At 28.1% G+C, this 19,427-nt stretch overlaps 1 protein-coding gene across 1 annotated transcript in view; it reads left to right on the top strand.

Moving 5' to 3' along the window:
- The window catches only part of LOC129957562 (cell adhesion molecule Dscam2-like), a 670,734-nt gene that overhangs the window by 599,325 nt on the left and 51,982 nt on the right, over window positions 1–19,427 (top strand). The window contains exons 14-17 of the mRNA XM_056069925.1: window positions 7,900–8,048; window positions 9,260–9,391; window positions 11,028–11,198; window positions 15,096–15,166. Coding sequence (XP_055925900.1) covers window positions 7,900–8,048; window positions 9,260–9,391; window positions 11,028–11,198; window positions 15,096–15,166 — 523 coding nt within the window. The remainder of the gene's footprint in view (window positions 1–7,899; window positions 8,049–9,259; window positions 9,392–11,027; window positions 11,199–15,095; window positions 15,167–19,427) is intronic.

Below are 19,427 nucleotides of genomic sequence, written 5' to 3'. Positions count from 1 at the left end.
GAATAGATTCATCAATGGAAAGATGGCATTTCTTAGTGAATGTGAGAAAAAGTTTCGGAAGACCACTCCGGTCCTTTTTAAAGAAACTACCAAAATTTTCATGATGTTGCCAGAGGTTTGAGGATGTCAAACACAAAATAAAGTAAAACTAAGGAAATGAAGTAAAAAAATAAAATTGATTTTACACATTTAATTTTCTTCTTAACAATGAAATCGCCTGGGAAACTGCAGACGATAAAAATCGAAACAAATAAATATGAATGAATAATATCTAAAAAAAATGAGATTAGACAATAGAAGTCATATGACCACATATCAAATTTCATATTATTACGTCATTGCTTTTCAGAGTTACTGCAATTACATGTTTGTGATGAAGACGAACACACGGTCAACTCCTAAACGGATTTGTTACACTTTGATATCCTTTAGATACTAAAGTAGCACTTCAAATGTCATTTATCTAAATTTGGACGTTTCTAGATTAGCGCTTTCATATGCATACAAAAATATAGACAGATAGACGGTCATCCCCTTAGATGGATTTGTTTTTAAATTTGACTTATGTTTCCACGTTAAATGTTAACCCTGTGCACCAAATTTTATTCACCTTCGTTTAATAATTGTAGTAATAACTTGTATTCAAACTGCTGGACTACTTTTAAATGAATTTCAACCAAAATTTTATAGAAAATTACAAATTAGATGCAAATTAGAAGATTATTACCAACTTGTTTAAAGCATTTTTGAATTATCGTGTTCGCAGACAAAGAAGAGATGTCCAAATACTGGGAGATCTAAAATGTGAAGATTCGTGGAAATTTCGAATTGGAATTTTTGAAGAATTACAATACTTTGTTTTCATGCAATTCTTGTACGAAGAAGGAATGAAATAATACAAAAATAAATGATATTAAATAAAGTTATAAAATATTCAGTGAGATAGATTATAACATCTCTTTAATGACCTAAATATTGAGAACATTAATACACAGCATATACAGCTAAGTTGATTTCGATGCCATTGTTTTCATGAATCAGGAATCAGAGGCAGTTGCAGCAGAAATAAACTGAAATGCTAAAAGAGGACGGTAAGGCATAAAACAAGAGGGAGGGAGTAAGTGGTATTAACATACCAGGTCACTTTGATATAGTTTCATTGCCTTAGAATAAGAGAGACGCATAAAATATGTGATGCGGAATTACAAACTCGCGTTGATTTTCACGCGCCAACGAAATAAGTGAAAAGATATGCGCATCTTATTTCAAAATGCTGGTAAAATTCAACTCGTGACCCCTTACTTTGCATGACAGTCGCTAGATGAACAGAATGTTTTAAAATTCTGTATCCAGCCGGATGATATATTACACTTATTTTACGTTTCTATTTTGGATCCGTTGTTTGTTTCTAGAACAAAAGGAAGCTATTGTTGGACAGGAATTCAATAAGGGTATCAATGGTATTTCACTTCCACTCTTATGGAGTTAGTCGTGATGTTATTAAGAAAATACAAACCATAATATTAAAAGTATATTTATGAAATTAAACATATATCTGATGAAACTAAAATGATATTTTTATAACCTATAAAAAATATTTTCTAAGCAAAAATTTAAGAGGAAGATACTTTGTCTTTAATCAAAATTAAAATTTAAATTACGAAATATCTTTCCATATATATATTATAGCGAGTGTGTTGTGATTTTCTAATGAACTGCCCGGTTCTAAATACAATATTTTTAATTTACACAAACACAGCTTCACTACAAAATTTACAAACACACATAGACAATTAGGTTAAAGAAAACAGTATGGTGGAGGAATGCCACCGTTTCCAGCCGAAAGCAGTCGGCGTTAGCGCAAGGGTTGTGCACAGGGAAAAAGTCGACCTCAGGAGGCAGGTCTGCCATCCAACTGATTGTCTTCTGTAAGACACCACAAGGGGCGCTCTCTGCTCAAAGGGAAAAAGAGGTGCTACAATATAATATCTCTTAATTTAAATAATAACTAATTTTGTAATTTTTATCCTAAGGTGTCTGCCTTTCAAATGCAAATTTTGGAAAAATCCCTCTAATGAGTTATTTCAGTTCAGGTACTGTATCAATATGATTGCAAATAATGAAAAATATGTATCAGGATTGAGATACTGTAAAATGTGTCAATTTAGGTAAAAAAAATAGTGAAATTTGCAACAAAAAGCAAAACACTCTACAAGAAATCCTATTGCGCATATTCCAATTATTTTTTTACACAACACACTTACAGCTATAGTGAAGGGAATGAACTAGAATCTAAGAAATATGTGCATTTTCAAAAAAAAATTGTAACTAATCGAGTATTTCGAGTAAGTCTGTATTGAAAATTTCACAAAATTCATTGTTGAAAATTACATTAGGCAACTCTAAAAAAGAAAAACTACTCAGTTTAAAGTTATATCCCTAGTTCATTGCCTTTGGCACACTAACGGTAACATATATACAAGATTTCAAGGTAATATATTATAAGATTTTAAGATATCATGTTTTACGCATGAAGCTTTTAACGAAATCCATGTTTTTGAAAAAATTCATTTTAAGTTTTCATTTGTCTTGTACTAAAACTGCTTTGTAAACATGAACGATGTTCTAAAAAAGATGTAATTACCAATCCTTCCGGCATAAAAACTACTCAAAACGTATTTTAATAGGCGTAGCTTGCTAATAGGACATATTATAAAATAAATAATAATCCAGGGAGGCCTGCATTTGATAAAATGTTGGGAAACATTCAACTACTTCCGGTTTCGTTTTCAGATTCAGGAGTTTATAACACATCACATAGCTCGGTTTATATTTATCTTAGAATTAAAATACACACAGATTTGGTAACCCAAATACATGGGCTTTAAAATGAAACAATAAGAAAAATTTTCTGTTTTCACCAAAAACTGCCATTTAAACGTAGATAGATACCTTAACCCTTTAAAGGGCCATTTTTTTTAGTCATATTATGTTAAAATATTTTTAGGCTTGAAATTAGAATAAGGAAAGGGATTCTTTTAATTTATTAGATAAATTAAATTTAATTAATTAATTTGGTTAATTAATAATTAAATAACAAATCAAGACGCATCATTTTTTCTGAGATAAAGAACTGAAGCATGTAAGTTTCTGACTTACTAAAAAAATTTTCAGAACTGATGCCAACCTACATAATTTCATCCAAAGATTGATAAATTTGGTGGGAAGCATACTTCCCACGGCCCTAGAAAGGGTAAAATTAGCCCATTATAATAAGCTTCATTATAAAATGTCTCTTATTTCCTGATCCAGTTTCTCCTTTTTTTTTAATTATTTCTAAAACGTGCTCTAAAAAACTGATGCCATATGCATTTCTCACATTCCGAATGAAGGAATAAAATTCCTTACTATCGCACATACCTCTCAAAGATATTTAAGATTCCCTTTTCTAAATCTACACTTGTCAAAGAAATCCTTATCAAATCCTCATAGTAAAATTATTGAAGGGAAAAATTCCTGTCTCTTTACTCTTATATCACGATGAAAACCGATTTCAGTTTATAACCGCTTACCTGCACAAAATTTATGCCTCCAGATGTGAAATAAATTGAATTTAAAGTTTCAAAATTTTCTTCTTTTTGGCCACGCATCTGCAAAATTATGTTTGCATATATATATATATATATATATATATATATATATATATATATATATATATATATATATTATGAAAAGCAAAACATTTTAAATGTATGGATATAAATATTTACTTATTGTTTTTATTTATTTATGTCTGTGTAATTTAAATATATATCTCTGAGAATAGTTTCAAAGAAATATTACTTTACTTGGACTTAAATACACTAAATTATTGTTAAAAATGTATATAATATAAAAAAACAACTGTTATATATTTGAATACTTGTCAATACTCAAAATTCTTTATAAAATTCTGCCAAGTCGTTTCGAGAACCAAACCCATGTTCGTATACCAAACTTATAGTAGATGCTTTTTTTTTCTCTGATTCCTCGCATTTCTAACTAACCGACAGGGAGTCAGTCACATGACTACGAATTTGGGGGTATTCAACAATGTTAAAATACTCTGTTAAGAGTTTTCACCATTCCAGTCCTGCATAATACAAATGTGACGATATAATGTTATCACAAAAATAGGTTGAAATTGCCTAAAAAAATATGATATGGCATTAAAGGTTGAGACCTTTTTGGGGATCAAAAAGCATCTTCTTTTTGCTTATAAAGGGTAACCAATCGTACTGTTCTAAAAGCTCCAAACAAAAATCAGAAGATGTTCCAGGATGAATCTTTTCACTTAGTAATAGCAACCCATACAACTACCATTTCCTTTATTTTTTACTATTCCATGCTTTCTTAAGAGAACCGATAAAAATGAACTTATTCAATTAAGAATTGTGCCTGAAGAACAAGAATTAATAATCTCTATTTCCTAAGATGCGGAGAAATTTTTTAATATCTTATCCCTATCTTGTAATTCAATTTTTCTCTTTCTCCTAGAATTTCCTATTAATATAAATTTAAAATAGCTCTAATAATTCCAATTTTATCAAGCAGAATAGAATCTAAAACTAAAACCTGTCTTTTATACAATCATTCTATACTTAATTGCATTTATTAGTGAAATGCATGCATGTCTTTCGTTCATAGAGTCAACTTTAAATGCCAATTCATTTAAGGTATCCTACTATGCGTGTAGAAACTGTTTTTAAAAAAGCAATTATTTTAATATATATATGATGTTTTTTATTAATATAAGGAAAAAATGAAGTATGAAAGTGAAAAAATTTAAACGTATATGTAGCTTTTGAAGAAAATGCATATATTTGATGTGAATCTGAGCATTTATTTACAAAACTAGGATTGTTCTAGAAAAAAATCGTTAAAGTTTTTATTTATTTACTTTTTTTAAATTTTTTTATTTTTTTTATTTTTTATTTATTTATTTATTTATTGTAACATAACATGTGCCACTGTACAAAAATAAAAATACGAATTTCCATCTAAATTCATGTTTTCAACCTAGTCGGATACCTTAACAGGAAAAAAAAAAACAATAAAAACTTTTCTTACTATACTTACTGTTTATATTAATTTTTTACTGTACAATTGTTGCATTCAGAATAGCTTATTCGTAGCTCTTTTAAAGTGGTTTGGTAAAGTATTTAAAAAGTGTTCATTTTTTTTAATTTTATTTTTTTACTTGATTAATTTATATTTAATTATTTTCTTTACATTTATTTTCATTTTAATGTTTAAAAATTTTTGATGTTGTTTTACTTATTGTTTATCGTTTACAAAACTGTCGCTATTAAAAAATAAAACTTTACATCTATTTCATTGTTAAAATTATCTTTTTTCTTTTTGGAATCCAATTTCCCCAGTTTGAAAATTAAATTGAATTTAAAACCCAATTTCCTTTCATTTGAATTTCTGTATAAAGTGAATTTTTATCGTAATCGTTTCAACTGCAAATTAGACACGAGAGTTGTATTGATTTCTGGTAAAAGAAATTCACACAAAAGTGTTAAGATAATATTATTAATATTCATTTCAATATTTGTTTCCTCTCAATAACATTCAATTAAATAAATGGCTCATATCAGACGATTTAAAATATGTGAAATAAAATTATGCAAATATCGTCTGATCTGGTACTATTGTCTAGCTAAATTGTAGCTGACATTCACAGCGGCAAAATTTCGTCTCGAATTCTTTTTCGATGTTTTTCTACATAATTTCAAATAATTCTAACAATATATATTTTTTTAATTTTCAGATTAATGATTTCCATTATTCAGCTTTAAAAACCAGAATAAAATCTTTGAACAGCATTGAATAGTTATTTTTCTTTAGTTTAATTTTAACTGCATTATAAGAAAATTTGAATTCATTTAATATTCGAAATTTTATTTTAAAAGATATGAATTATGTTTAAAGATTGTTTATATGATTAAAAGAGTACTCTCTGTATCTTTTAACAGTGTTTCAAATCAAATGCCGTAGTAAAATATTGTTTAAATACCAGAGAATATTTCATTAATCTTATTTAATTTTGTCATGTTTATAAATCCGTCAAGGAATCAGCCATCTATCGATATTTTTCTCATGAATGTAAATACAAAAACATAAAAACGAATTGATTTTAATAAATAAATAATTGGAATTTTGTTTATGATCTCGTAAATACAGCTGTTAGATTTTATCAGTGGAAAAAAGACATTCAAAATATATATTCGGTTTTCATGTGCTTGTGTTTTAATTCAATGCTAGTGATTAATTCTTAGAAAATTGCCAAAGATTCCATTATGGATTTGATAAAAATGCTGGTAGTTCTTAGTAAGAGATATGAAATAAGTTATTAGATAATGTAATTTTGAGTAATAAAAAACAACATTATTGCTAAAGAAAGAGAAGAAAACAATATATAATTTTCAATATGTATCAAAAATTTGGGAAATTTATTTAAATTTATGTTTATTTGGAAATCAATATTTAACGCAACATTTTGAATGTATTAAGATGAATCACGTTATAATTCTGATAAATTACATAAAATTTTCTTTTGTATTCGCTTTTAATTTTAAATAAACATTAATTAATAATTGTTTCACATTAATCAATCATTGTTTATCAATTGTTCAATATAAAAAAATAAGACTGTAATGCCAGTTTTAATTTAAAATTTCGCATTGTCTGTTTTTCTTATCTCGAATTCTAAGAGAAACCGATTTTTTTATTGCGGGATCATCAGCCTTGAATTAGTCCAATGTATGAAGCTTATTTTATAAATACTGAGTCAGAGAATGTCCAAGAAACATCGACTTTTCATAAAATACGTATAAAAGAATCATTTAATGACTTCTTGTAAAATTTACATCCGACTGGGACATCAGAATGTTCGTGCGTTTGGCTATGTCAGTAAAAAGAGAATAATCAGTTCATTACATAATCAAAATTAAATTTCCGACGGGCTTTGAACGTAAGATGATAAGATATTAAAAGTAGGGAGAAAAGTTCCTATTAGGGAAAATCTTGGCGCATTGAGAAAAACAGTCCAGTTCAAATGTAGTCAAGTGTTTTCCACAAGTTTTGATTTTTATGATTATGGTCACTCATTCGCTGTTAATATAAATGGAATACCCTCAATCATTTCTCTGCAGTTCAGACCTTACTTCTTACGATTTTACAGTAATTTAGAAACTTAAGAAAATTGTGACAGGACAATGATTTCTCTAGGAAACTGGTGTAAAAGAGCTGGTTTGGAAAGATTTCATAAGAAATAGCTCTGAAATTTTCTGACACCATTGTTATTTTTTGAAAAAACACTGAAAGAAATGCCTCTGCAATAACAATGAAAACTATTGGGATATAACAAAAGTATACTTTACCATATTCGTTGATTTTATATCTACAGAATGGCCGTCATGACATTATTTTACAGAAGCATTTAACTCGGAATTTTTATATATTTGATTCTTTTAGTTATATATTTGGAGGAGAAGTTCTTGATTGCAATGTCTAGTTTCAAATTAAAAATTTCCTAATTATTTATAAGTTCCTCATCGTTTAAGAAACTTTTAAGATTTCTGCTAAAATAATAAAAAAAATTAACTCAATGAAGTTCACATAATAGTCGCCACTTAATTTTCCACTGTATTACTTATCCATCAAAACATACAACGATATGGTGTTACAGAATCGAATGTAAAATACAGTTAGATTATGGTCTCAATTATGGTTGTCACGTGAATATGACGTCACTGAAATTCTTAGAAATATATCTAATGTATGTCGAAAATTTTCACTTCTTTTACTGTCTTTTGAAAATTTATCATGATTTGTTACTTTCGTTCTGTCCAGATTTTCAATACGTGATATTTCGGACCCCCGCCAGACGATGTCGGAACTTCAAATTCTGAAAACCCACCGAAGCGATACGGGGACGTATAGCTGTTCTGCTGTGAGTGACATTGGAACGGATGAAGCGACCATACAGTACATCGTTCAAGGTTGGTACATTTCATTTACCAGGAAACTCATCATGCACTCCAGGAATGTACAATTATCTCTATATTCCTTTAAAGTCGTTCGGTAGTTTTACAGTATATGAAATATAACATGCTGGATAAAGGAAAATGAAGTTTTGTTAGTTGAATATTTCCAAAAAACACTAACATGTAAGTAAATGCACTAACAGCATAAACAGATAGCATATAGCTATAGAGAATAGTAATAACACTCAACGGAAGCAGAGAGAAAACTTAGCAATCAACAGAGTTATGTTCCACCACAAACACAGAATAGTCATATACTTTAAACAGAAAATAGTAATAACACTCAACGGAAGCAGAGAGAGAACTTAGCAATCAACAGAGTTCTAATTTCCGCCACAAACGCAGAATAGTCACATACTTTAAACAGAAAATAGTAATAACACTCAACGGAAGCAGAGAGAGAACTTAGCAATCAACAGAGTTATGTTCCACCACAAACGCAGAATAGTCACATACTTTAAACAGAAAATAGTAATAACACTCAACGGAAGCAGAGAGATAACTTAGTAATCAACAGAGTTCTAATTTCCGCCACAAACACAGAATAGTCACATACTTTAAACAGAAAACAGTAATAACACTCAACGGAAGCAGAGAGAGAACTTAGCAATCAACAGAGTTATGTTCCACCACAAACACAGAATAGTCATATACTTTAAACAGAAAATAGTAATAACACTCAACGGAAGCAGAGAGATTACTTAGTAATCAACTTAGTTCTAATTTCCGCCACAAACGCAGAATAGTCACATACTTTAAACAGAAAATAGTAATAACACTCAACGGAAGCAGAGAGAGAACTTAGCAATCAACAGAGTTATGTTCCACCACAAACACAGAATAGTCATATACTTTAAACAGAAAATTATGAGTTTTTATCATCAACTGACAATTTAACAATTGAAATCTGTTTATATAATGTGTTTATTTTTTCAAAATTGTCAGGAATACATTATAATTCATTTTTATTTTGATAAAATAGAAAACCTATGTTATAAAATCACAGACAGCTAAATGCAATTAAATCCTCAATTTTATAATTGAAGAGACAATAAAACTTAAGATATATCATTTTACTTATTACTTTTTTTTTATTTTTCTAATTCATTTTATTCTTCTTTAAAAAAAATTGTAATTAAAATTTTAATTAAATTTTTAAACCTCAGGTAGACCCGATTCTCCAACTGAAATCAATATAGTGAATGTGACGAGTCGAACTGTTACACTGCAATGGGAAGTGAAGCATGATGGGAACAGTCACGTGACTGGAAGCGTTGTGCAATATCAGTCAATATCAGGTAATCATTTTTAAATGTACACAATTCCTTGTGTTATATTTAGAAAATAACTTGCAATTTTTTGCTTTTGCTTCGAGTGTGTGTATTGTATTGTATTATTTTTTAATTTGCCTTTTCAGAGTTTTAAGCAAAATAAATTTAATGTTATTTGATAATTAAATTATTAAAACTGAAGAGGCTTTATTCAGTCCATTCTGAGTTGTATTCCAGTTTTCTTTTTGAGCTATAACATGTTAAACAAATCATGAAATCAATTTTTCAGAATACTTAATTATTTGCAATTAAAGATTTATTTTCATGTGTAAATAAAGGATACAGTCTAGTGTATTTATTTTTACTTAAACATATCATCAGACCATGGAAATAATAAAAAGGATCAAAAAGTATCATTTTATACTTTAATATCTAAATAGTTATAAAAATTCTGTAGCTTCTTAATAATAACTTTAGGATTAAATTTCATGCATTTTTATGAAATCTGAAAGTAGTGGCAAATTTGGCGATATCTCTCCAAATGTCGCTTTGATTTTTCAAATATGTCCAACAAAAAGGCAATATTGTTATATCGTTAATTAGGATATAAATGAGGGCAATTCGAAAATTATCTACACTTTTATATAGTAGACAAACAGTAATGATATAAATAACAATATCACTTCTTAACTTAATCCTATATTATGCCATGCATTTAATCTAGCGGCCTTTAAGCTTGTGTTTTATTTGAGAAAAGAAGGTTTTCGGCTGGGCAGATAAAAATTGTAATAGTAAAACCTCTTGCACGTGCCGTTTGTCCAAACAGGATGTCTTAGTAATTCATATTTAATTGGCAGAATTTGAAAGCCTTATAGTCCCTCATTGCGTTCTAAATTCCCGTTTAACTCTTTCACTTCTGCCCCAACCCAACAGGCCGCGGAAATTCTTTCTTGATAAACCAGTTTCTATTTCAAACGAATGGAGCTGTATAAAACGAATTTTCAGTAATAATACCCTCGTATTTTACATTGCGTCCCTCGTTTGAAATAGAAACCGACCCGCCAGTTTTTAATCCAAATTTACACGACCGGTTAGACCGGAGCAGTAGTGAAAGGGTTAATCTGGATTTTTGAATAATCATCCAACAAGAAGTGGAGGACTGGAGTTATTTCATAGGAATAGAGTCGCCATACTGACTCTTCAACAGAAAGAAGACAAATAACACTATCAATATCAAACTGCACTCACGTGATCATAATATTAAATCAAGCCAAGTTTATTATGATTTACTCATCAACCAAATTCACTAGTGCTGTTAAATTTTTTGGTCTAAAATACAGGGTTTTTTTTATTATTATTATTTATTCAAGTACAGACGCTACGAATAGTATTTTTCTTGCCAATATTTAAGTACTGGAAAACTAATTTCAATTCTAAAATTTTATCCACAATATAAAATTTACGAAGCCAAATTAATCAAACGAAATTGAAGCCTTAATATGCTCAAATCACAATAGAATTTTAAGATCCTATACTATGCTATTTCAGACTTGATAAGATAGTTTTTAGAGAACTTTTATTATTTGATTTTTTTTTCAACACCTTGAACTCATTTTTTTTTTTCGCATTTTCATTTTTTAAATTCTTTTAATATCTGTTGCAGATTCCAGCTGGAATGGTCAAACATCTCAATTGATAGTCTCTGGCTCGGAAAATATGGCAACCCTAAGAGCTCTCTCACCAGTCACCTTGTACTTCATTCGTATCGTAGCAGAAAACGCTCTGGGGCACAGTGCACCAAGTGAAGTCATTAATGTCACCACGGCTGAAGAAGGTAGGCATTTAATATAGAAATAAGTATGTTTGTTAGAAAAAAGTAAGCATAGGAATCAATTTTTACTTTCTTGTATACTTAGTATAGAGAAAATATTGTAATCGTCGAAAAATTAGAACTCAAGGTTTTGATGAATATGAACGTTTTAGATGTTTCTGAGTTCGAAAGGCACATTTTTGGAGAAATGTTCGTCTATCTGTCTGTGACAAAGATAACTAAAAAACGCTTTGAGTTAAATGAATGAAATAACTACCATATATAATATTAATTTTAATTTTTCTAACTGGTAAAGAAAGTTTTGGAGCTTGAATAATTTTGAGATTTTTAAAAAAAAGACGCTTTTTTATTAAAAGTTGACCATTGTACAATAAAATAATCACGTGATCATTCGAAACCATTTTAAACCAGATTTACGCAAAAATTAAATAAATAAATAAATGGTTTTGGGGAAAAGTTTGGAACTCGAGTTATAAAACCGATCATTTTTCTAAACATCAACGCATGCGGAATCTGATAATCACGTGATTGTTTCAAACAGGTTTAAACAGATTTTTCACGGAAAAAATTTCTGGCCACGAGAAAAAATTTTAGATGCTTATCCTTCGTAAAAATGTAAAATAGAGACGTTTGCAGGACAAGTGTCTATCGTGGAATGAGTTTTGGCTCCAACAATATCGCCTTTTATTTTGCCAAGTTGATGTCACGTGATTTTAAAAAAATGTTCTCACATGATAACTTGATATTTGCGATAGCAGATTTCATTTTTTTTTTTCTTCTTTTTTTTATTTGTTACATAAAAGTAAAAAAATAAAGAATTGATTTAATCAGTATTTAGAACAAATAAAGAATAACATCAAGAAAATATTTTTTATCATTTTTCAATACTACATTACAAACTGTATTATTTATAAAATCATTAAAATTCATCAAATGATATAAAAATTCAACGTTATTTCTCGAATTTTTTACAAACCTTGAATTTATATGTTAACATCTTCTATACAATTCAACATAGAATATTATATTTTATATAATACTCAAAACTTATACAACTTATCATTTACAGTAACTAGTCTAAAATAACAGCAATTAGTTCTGAAATATTCTTGTCCAATTTTAAAAGCGAGAGCTAGTTCAACCTTCTTCTGCAAACCCAACAAGAATCTTGAAACTTCAGGAAAATGCTAAACCATTAGACAAAGGCAAACTCCACAGTTCCAGTTATCAATTTAACCTCTATACTCGCGAGGTGCAATTTGACTTGTTGCCAGTTGTTCCTTCCTTATTTTTATCATTTAATTCGTACTTTATTACCGTGAACGGAGAGAGAACTTTGTCTAGTTGGCAGCTTAAACAAGAATGAATGACTTGGACACGGAGTTGTGAATTGCATGTGTTGTAGCTCTATTAGAATGGATAGGAAAATCCGTGTATATTTAATCAAGGAAATTAGAATTGAGTGTACTGAATGCCTGCATTCTATTCTATCTCAAAGGACTTTATGCCGCGGAGAGAGGTCTTTTAGGTCTTTTGTAGGAAGTGAAATTATTTTGGATGAAGACAAATAAGTAGCAGTCTGCAGAAGAGTTTTAATGGAAAAGAATTTTTTTTCATTTCTTTCAGATAGATTTTAATTATTTATTAAAAATGTGACTATCTTTTTTTATTCTTTGGAAGTAAAATTATTTTAGACTGAAATTTATTAGAACAAACGATATTTTTGAAGAAATAATGAACATTTGTAAATTATACTTTGTTTTTAGTTTTTTTATTTTAAATTAATCGTTTGCTTTCGTTTTTTATTCATTTGGAATAAAATTCATTTTTTTAAAAAAGATAAATTTGAAGAGACTACAATATATATTTTTGAGAAATGGTTATAATTCCTTTGAAATTAATTTCTTTTTATTTTAATTCCAAACTGGTTACTGATTGAATTAAATTTTTATTTACTCTATATAAAAATTATCCTAGAACTGACTTATAATTAGACATAAAAAGTATATTTTAAAGAAATGGCAAGAATTTTTCAAGTGTTCATTTTTATTTTCATTATCAATTAATCGTTTGCATTCTTTTTTATTTGTTTGAAATAAAATTCCTTTTTAAAAGCAGATAAGTTTGAAGATAACTTCTTAATAGTTAGAAAAGTTATAATTTCTTTGAAATTATTTATTTATTTGTATTTTTATTCCGAACTGATTACTGATTGAATTAAATTTGTATTTGCTCTACGTAAAAATTATCCTGGAAGTTCACTCATAATTAGACATGAAAAAATATTTTGAAGAAATGGCGAGAATTTATGAAGTGTTCATTTTTTATTTTAATTATGTATTAATCGTTTGTACTCTTTATTTATTTAAAATAAAATTCCTTCTAAAATTATTTGAGCAAGTTTAAAAAGTATTTTTAACGAATAGCAACAGTTCTTCTGTAATTAATTTCTTCATCTTTTAAATACGAATTAAGAACTGGTGTAGGCTTTTTTATTCATTTTTGTAGAAAATAATAATTTTAAAATGTATGCTTTGATTTATATATTATTATGCTCGTATAGCTCAGCTTTTAATTAATATGTATTTCAAATTACAAATACTTCACCGTTTTATTTGTTGGAAATAAAATGATTCTAAAGAAAAATAAATGGAAAGTTTTGTTATTATTTTCAAACAACATATTTTGTATTATTCATCTGTTTCGTCTTTAAAAAGATAATAAACATTAATATATACATTACCATTTGAAAGTCGTTTTAAAAAGTAATAAAAAGCTATTTAACCTTTACAATGGCTGCTAAAATGTGTTTTAAGCTATTACTTTTATTTTACCGTGTATATTGAGAAAAATAATGTATAATATTAATGGTGTATAAAATAACATAACACACATAATAATTCGCAATTAGCTATACAATGACATCATATTCTTTTCCATTTCTTCCCATATCCATTTATTAAATAAATACTAATAAATTGTAAAATATTTCATATTTATTAATGACTGTATTATTGTGGGCTATGTAATATAATGTATTTATAAGCATAAAAAATACGTTTTAAAAAATTGGCGGAAATTTACAAAATGCTTATTTTTATTTTAATTATGTATTAATCACTTATAATCTTTTTATTTGTTTAAAATAAAAATCATTGTAAAAAAATTGATTTGAGCAGATTTAATAAATATTTTTAATGAATGGAAGTAGTTCTGCTATAAATTTCTAAAATTAATATAGCAGAAATATATATAATTATGCTATAATTCACATTTTAGAATATTGGTGTAGGCTTTTTTATCCATTTTTGTAGAAAATAAATAATTTTAAAATGTATGCTTTGATTTATAATTTATTTGATTAATATACCTATAGATATATATAAACGTTTGAATTATATGAATTTCCATTATAAGATATATATTTCGACATTTTAGTCGTTGGTAATAAAATGGTTATAGAAAAAAACAAATACAAAGAGTTTTAATGTTATGTTTAAGCAACATATTTTTTATTATTCATCCATTTCCTTTTTTAAAAAAAATTAATTATATGCAATAACATTTTAAAGTTCCCCTTTTGTTAATTATTGACCTTTACAATGGCTGCTAAAAAGGCGCTTTAAGCTACCACTGTTACTTCACTGTGTATAATAAGAAGAATAACGTGTATATTAATGGTGTATAAAATTACATAATAATAAATGTCATAATATCGCACATAATAATTAGCAATTTGCTATTCAGTGGCAACTTATACTTTTATATTTCTTCCCACACCCGTTTATTAAATAAATTTATAAATCTCATATTAATTAATTAATTAATGACCTTTTAAATTTATTCCGATATTTTTGAAAATACTATTCAATTTCAAATTTAATTCTTTGATTTTTCTAGCTCCTTCTGGACCTCCAAGAGATGTACAAGTTCACTCAACAGGTGCACAGTCCATGAAAGTTTCTTGGAAGGTAATAAAGTCTCTCAAAATATTTTCCTTTCATTTTTATTTTCTAATTAGTAAAATATCATTATCAGTCCAGCACTTGTAGAAGGATCTATAAAATTAAATCGAGGGAAATTCTGCAAATAATAAACAAATAACAATCTTGCATCCTCATGTTGGAAAAATAACATTAGCGATTTTTTTTTTTTTTTTTTTTTTTTTGCATAGTGCTCATAGGAACTTTAAAGTTGCTTCCCAGTACAGTAAATCTCTTGATAAGAAATATAGTTTTACAGATATGGATTGATACAGATATTTACTGATGGGGGTGAATGGAAAATGACCATAGACGAGGCAATAAACTTGGGCATCATTTAGTGATGAATTTGGCAACTTTTGCAACAAAATCGAAGGTTCCAGAAATAACAAGAATCTTGGTGATAATTCCATTAGATACCAGTTATATTGGTCTTTTTAGAATATTTGTTGCCTTGTGATGAAAAATTTTAAAAAATGACAAAATTGGATGTCAGTATAAATAAATTAGTATTGAATAGGCAGCAGAGTGAATAAACAGTAAAGAGTAGCAGACTATCGAGAGTTGTGAATAGTTGTGCGCAATCTCTTTCCTGTGGAATTCTCATTCAGTGTTTTGTGCTTTTATAGTTTTTTTTTATTGCTTGTGTGTTGCTGTTTATTGTAAGTGCTGTTCTTGCGTATGTTTTGGCTCTGTTTTCTTTCAGCAAATTCTTGATTTCAAGTAGAATAAAAAGGTCGGTATTACTTTATCTGTATGATCATTTGCGCAGTACATCCATTGCACCGTATCTATAATATTATATAAAACAATTATAAATTGCATCCCTAATATTTATTAATAATCAGAAAGCATTATTTTCTTCCACAAAAGTATTAACATAACTGAGGCAAATCATAATAACAATATATCCAAATAACCTAGCTTAAAGCGAGACACTAAATAAAAATTAAAGAATCTGGAATGAACCCAGGGGGCTGACCAAGCACAGCAAAAAAAAATCCTTCTTTGAATAGTTTATCCACTGAAATCCATTTACCTGTTAATCGTTGATGAAGAACAAAGATTTTCTACTCTGAATATTCAAATTCATTAATAATTGCTTTCAGAAAATAAAAATAGCTCCTTTATAGAAAACAGACAATCCAGTCTTTTAATCCATTTGCATTGCATACTAATCAATCCCACGACAGCTCAACATTAATTATTCAAATAAATTCATCACATCAATCCCCATATTTTTTTTTCTCATCCTTTTGCTAATTGTGTCAGTCTTTTTAATGTTAACTATTTTTTATCCTCCTTTTAATATATTCCCTTAACCAATTAGAATGCATATGGGTCCCAATTGGCTAAATGGGAAGTGGCATTTCATCTATTTGGTAAAAACGCGAAGTTTCTGGAAAAGGGAAGAAAATAATTAAAACCTCAATTTCTGGAAAATTCTAGAATACATAGTCTACTATTATTCAAATTAACATATGAAATTCAAAAATTGTTCCGGCAGCAGGAATCCAATTTACTTCATACTAAAGTGTTTATGGAATCAACGACTGCAGTAAAAAAAAAATATTGCTGATGGAAATGAGTGTATATCAGGGGTTTTAATTTTCCGGACTTCAATGATAGACATTTTAATATAGTTTGTATGTCACAAATAGTTTAATTTCTCAAATCAATAGTATAAAAATCATTTCATAATCTAAAATTAGTTAAATAAGTTCATTTTTATTTTTATTTTTTTCTTCTGAAATCGCCGCTGCATACTCAGGAGACAGTGTATATAAAATTTTGATGTGACATAATTTTACCGCACAAGATATGCCTAAGCACTGCCATTAGATAACAAAGTAGAACTGAAAACGAAGCATGGCCCTTTTTTTTCTCGAAAACTTTTTGTAAAAAAAAAAAATGCCTGAATCGAACAGACGAGTATGAAAAGAAAAGAATGCCCTCATACTCAGAACGGAAGAGCAGAAACTGCTGCTATATGCAAAAAGTATCTTGGCTATTCACTCTGAAAAGTATGTTAAAAAAGTTTTCTTTCAGGGGGAGATAGAATTTTAAGGACACCTTTTCCTCCTTCCCCCTCTTGAGTGTCACTCCCCACTTATTCCTTCGCCACTTTCCTTTGAATCATTTAACAAGTGGTTTCGGTCTCAAGTATCAAAATCTTAAGCTACTCTTTGCAAGATATTCTACAAATCCCTTGACGCAGCTTTGAATTCTAACTACTTTGTAAGAGAAGTTCAAAGTCATCTCTTAAAATAGAATGGAGATAAGCTCCAGGAGAAGTCTTATTTGATCCTTCAACTATAGTGGAATTTGACTATTTCTAATATTTTTGATAGGGTATTCAATTATTTTTCCTGATTCTTTAAATTTCCAACTAACACAATGTTGAAAACCCATCCATAATTCGAGTGTACATTAATTAATTCAAAGTGAAGACAATTTTTTTAAGATTATATTTCTCAATTATTTTTGTCAGTTCCAGAATGAATAATCATTGTGGCTTTCAATTCACAGCTTTATGATGTGTTTAAATTTTTAAAAAGCAAAAAAATAGAATTGTCATATTAAAAATAAAATTAAATGTGAATTATAGTTTGAGCTTTGTCTGTATGATTGTATTCAAAAAGTTGTAGTTATTTATTAAAATTATTTTTTAAAACTTCATTTAAAATTTAAAACATTTTAATCAATTTTTTATTTTAAAATTATTAAGGGATGCGTAATTTTGTATCTCAAAAATTCTAAAATAACAAATTTCACTAAAATTCTTTATCTTAATATTTTCAGCTTTAATTTTCTTCTTTCTTCCAAAAGTAGGCTTATGATTCTGCTTATTATGAAAAGTTATAATTTAATTCGAAGTACTTATTTATTAAAATTATTGAAGATGTTTTAGTTCAAGTTTTCATTTTTAATAAGTAATTATCTGAAACTTGGAAATTTAAAATGCACAGCTTTTAGTTTTTAATTTCGAAAATACATATGTGATTCTACAAGATATTTGACTCTCTGAACTCGGAAAACGTTTGGTAAAATAACGCGTCTCCAGTATCATCAAAATAATGGCACTTTTGAATATACAAATTTAAACAAAAGAAATTACACATCTGATATAAAATAAGCGAATCTTTCTCATATACTCTCCACTAAAGGTTTTAACCCTCTTCCCACGTAAAAAAGTGTGTACTTTGGATAAGTGTGAGAATGTCTTTAATGATATTGTTGAGCTTAGTTAAGAAATATAAATATTCGACATGAATTTAACATCTACTAAATCTGTTGTATGAATAGGTGTTTTTGAAGGCTTTATAGTGAAAAGCTTATAAGTCAGTTAACAGCTACGCTACCCGAGCAATTGCTTTTGTACCGTGGTCATGTTACTGGACTGCGAACCACGAAGTCCGAGGTTCTATACCCACTCATCAAAATTCACCACAGCTTTTTTCAATACCAGTTGAAGCCGGTTTTCTCAACCAACTTTTAGCATGGAACTATAACTGTTATCTCGATTGTATTCACAAAATCATATGGAATACACTGTATTTACATGGTTGTGAAAATACAAACGGACGGAAAGTTAAAATTTCGACGTATTTGCTTCCAAATTTGATAATTGTCTACCCTTCCAATTTTAAATGTATGTGACAAATTTTATCTAACTTGTTTTCTTCGCTTTGTAGTTATCGTGTTAACGTATATTCGGACTGACAGACTTCCTCTGAATGGATTTCATTCAAATTTTAATAGAAATTTACACATTTTGTGTAAAGATCATATACCAAAATTTCGTTAGTCTCTTTCAAAGTATTTGAGTTATCTTTGTTACAAAGAAACGCATGGACAGGTGGACATGTATAATGTCAAAAATGGGTTTTTCGAACTCAGATTGCTCAAAAAGTATCAAATTCGTCACATTTCTAGTTCGAATTTTTTTTTAACTATTACAACATCTTTTCTATTCTCCATATATGAGAAAGTAAAAATTAACGATCTCAATCGATGTTCCTAATTTTATTCGTTAAAAAAAAAGCGAAATTTCTATTTAGCTGTTCTATTCTATTTTATTATTTATCAACTTTGGCTACCAGAGGCTTCGCTATGAATATTGGTTCTGTTTAGTTTTTATGGAATTTCTTAAAGATTATTTGCTCCATTTGAAAATTTAATTTTAATTATTGATTCGATAAGTGTTATTTTAATAATTGTAAATCTGTTCTTTTTAGTATCAAGTCCT

The sequence above is a fragment of the Argiope bruennichi genome, chromosome 11 (genome assembly GCF_947563725.1).
Source record: "Argiope bruennichi chromosome 11, qqArgBrue1.1, whole genome shotgun sequence".
Taxonomy (NCBI): Eukaryota; Metazoa; Arthropoda; class Arachnida; order Araneae; family Araneidae; genus Argiope; species Argiope bruennichi.
Note: the sequence above shows the minus strand (reverse complement) of the source record. Positions and strands in the feature narration are given on the sequence as shown.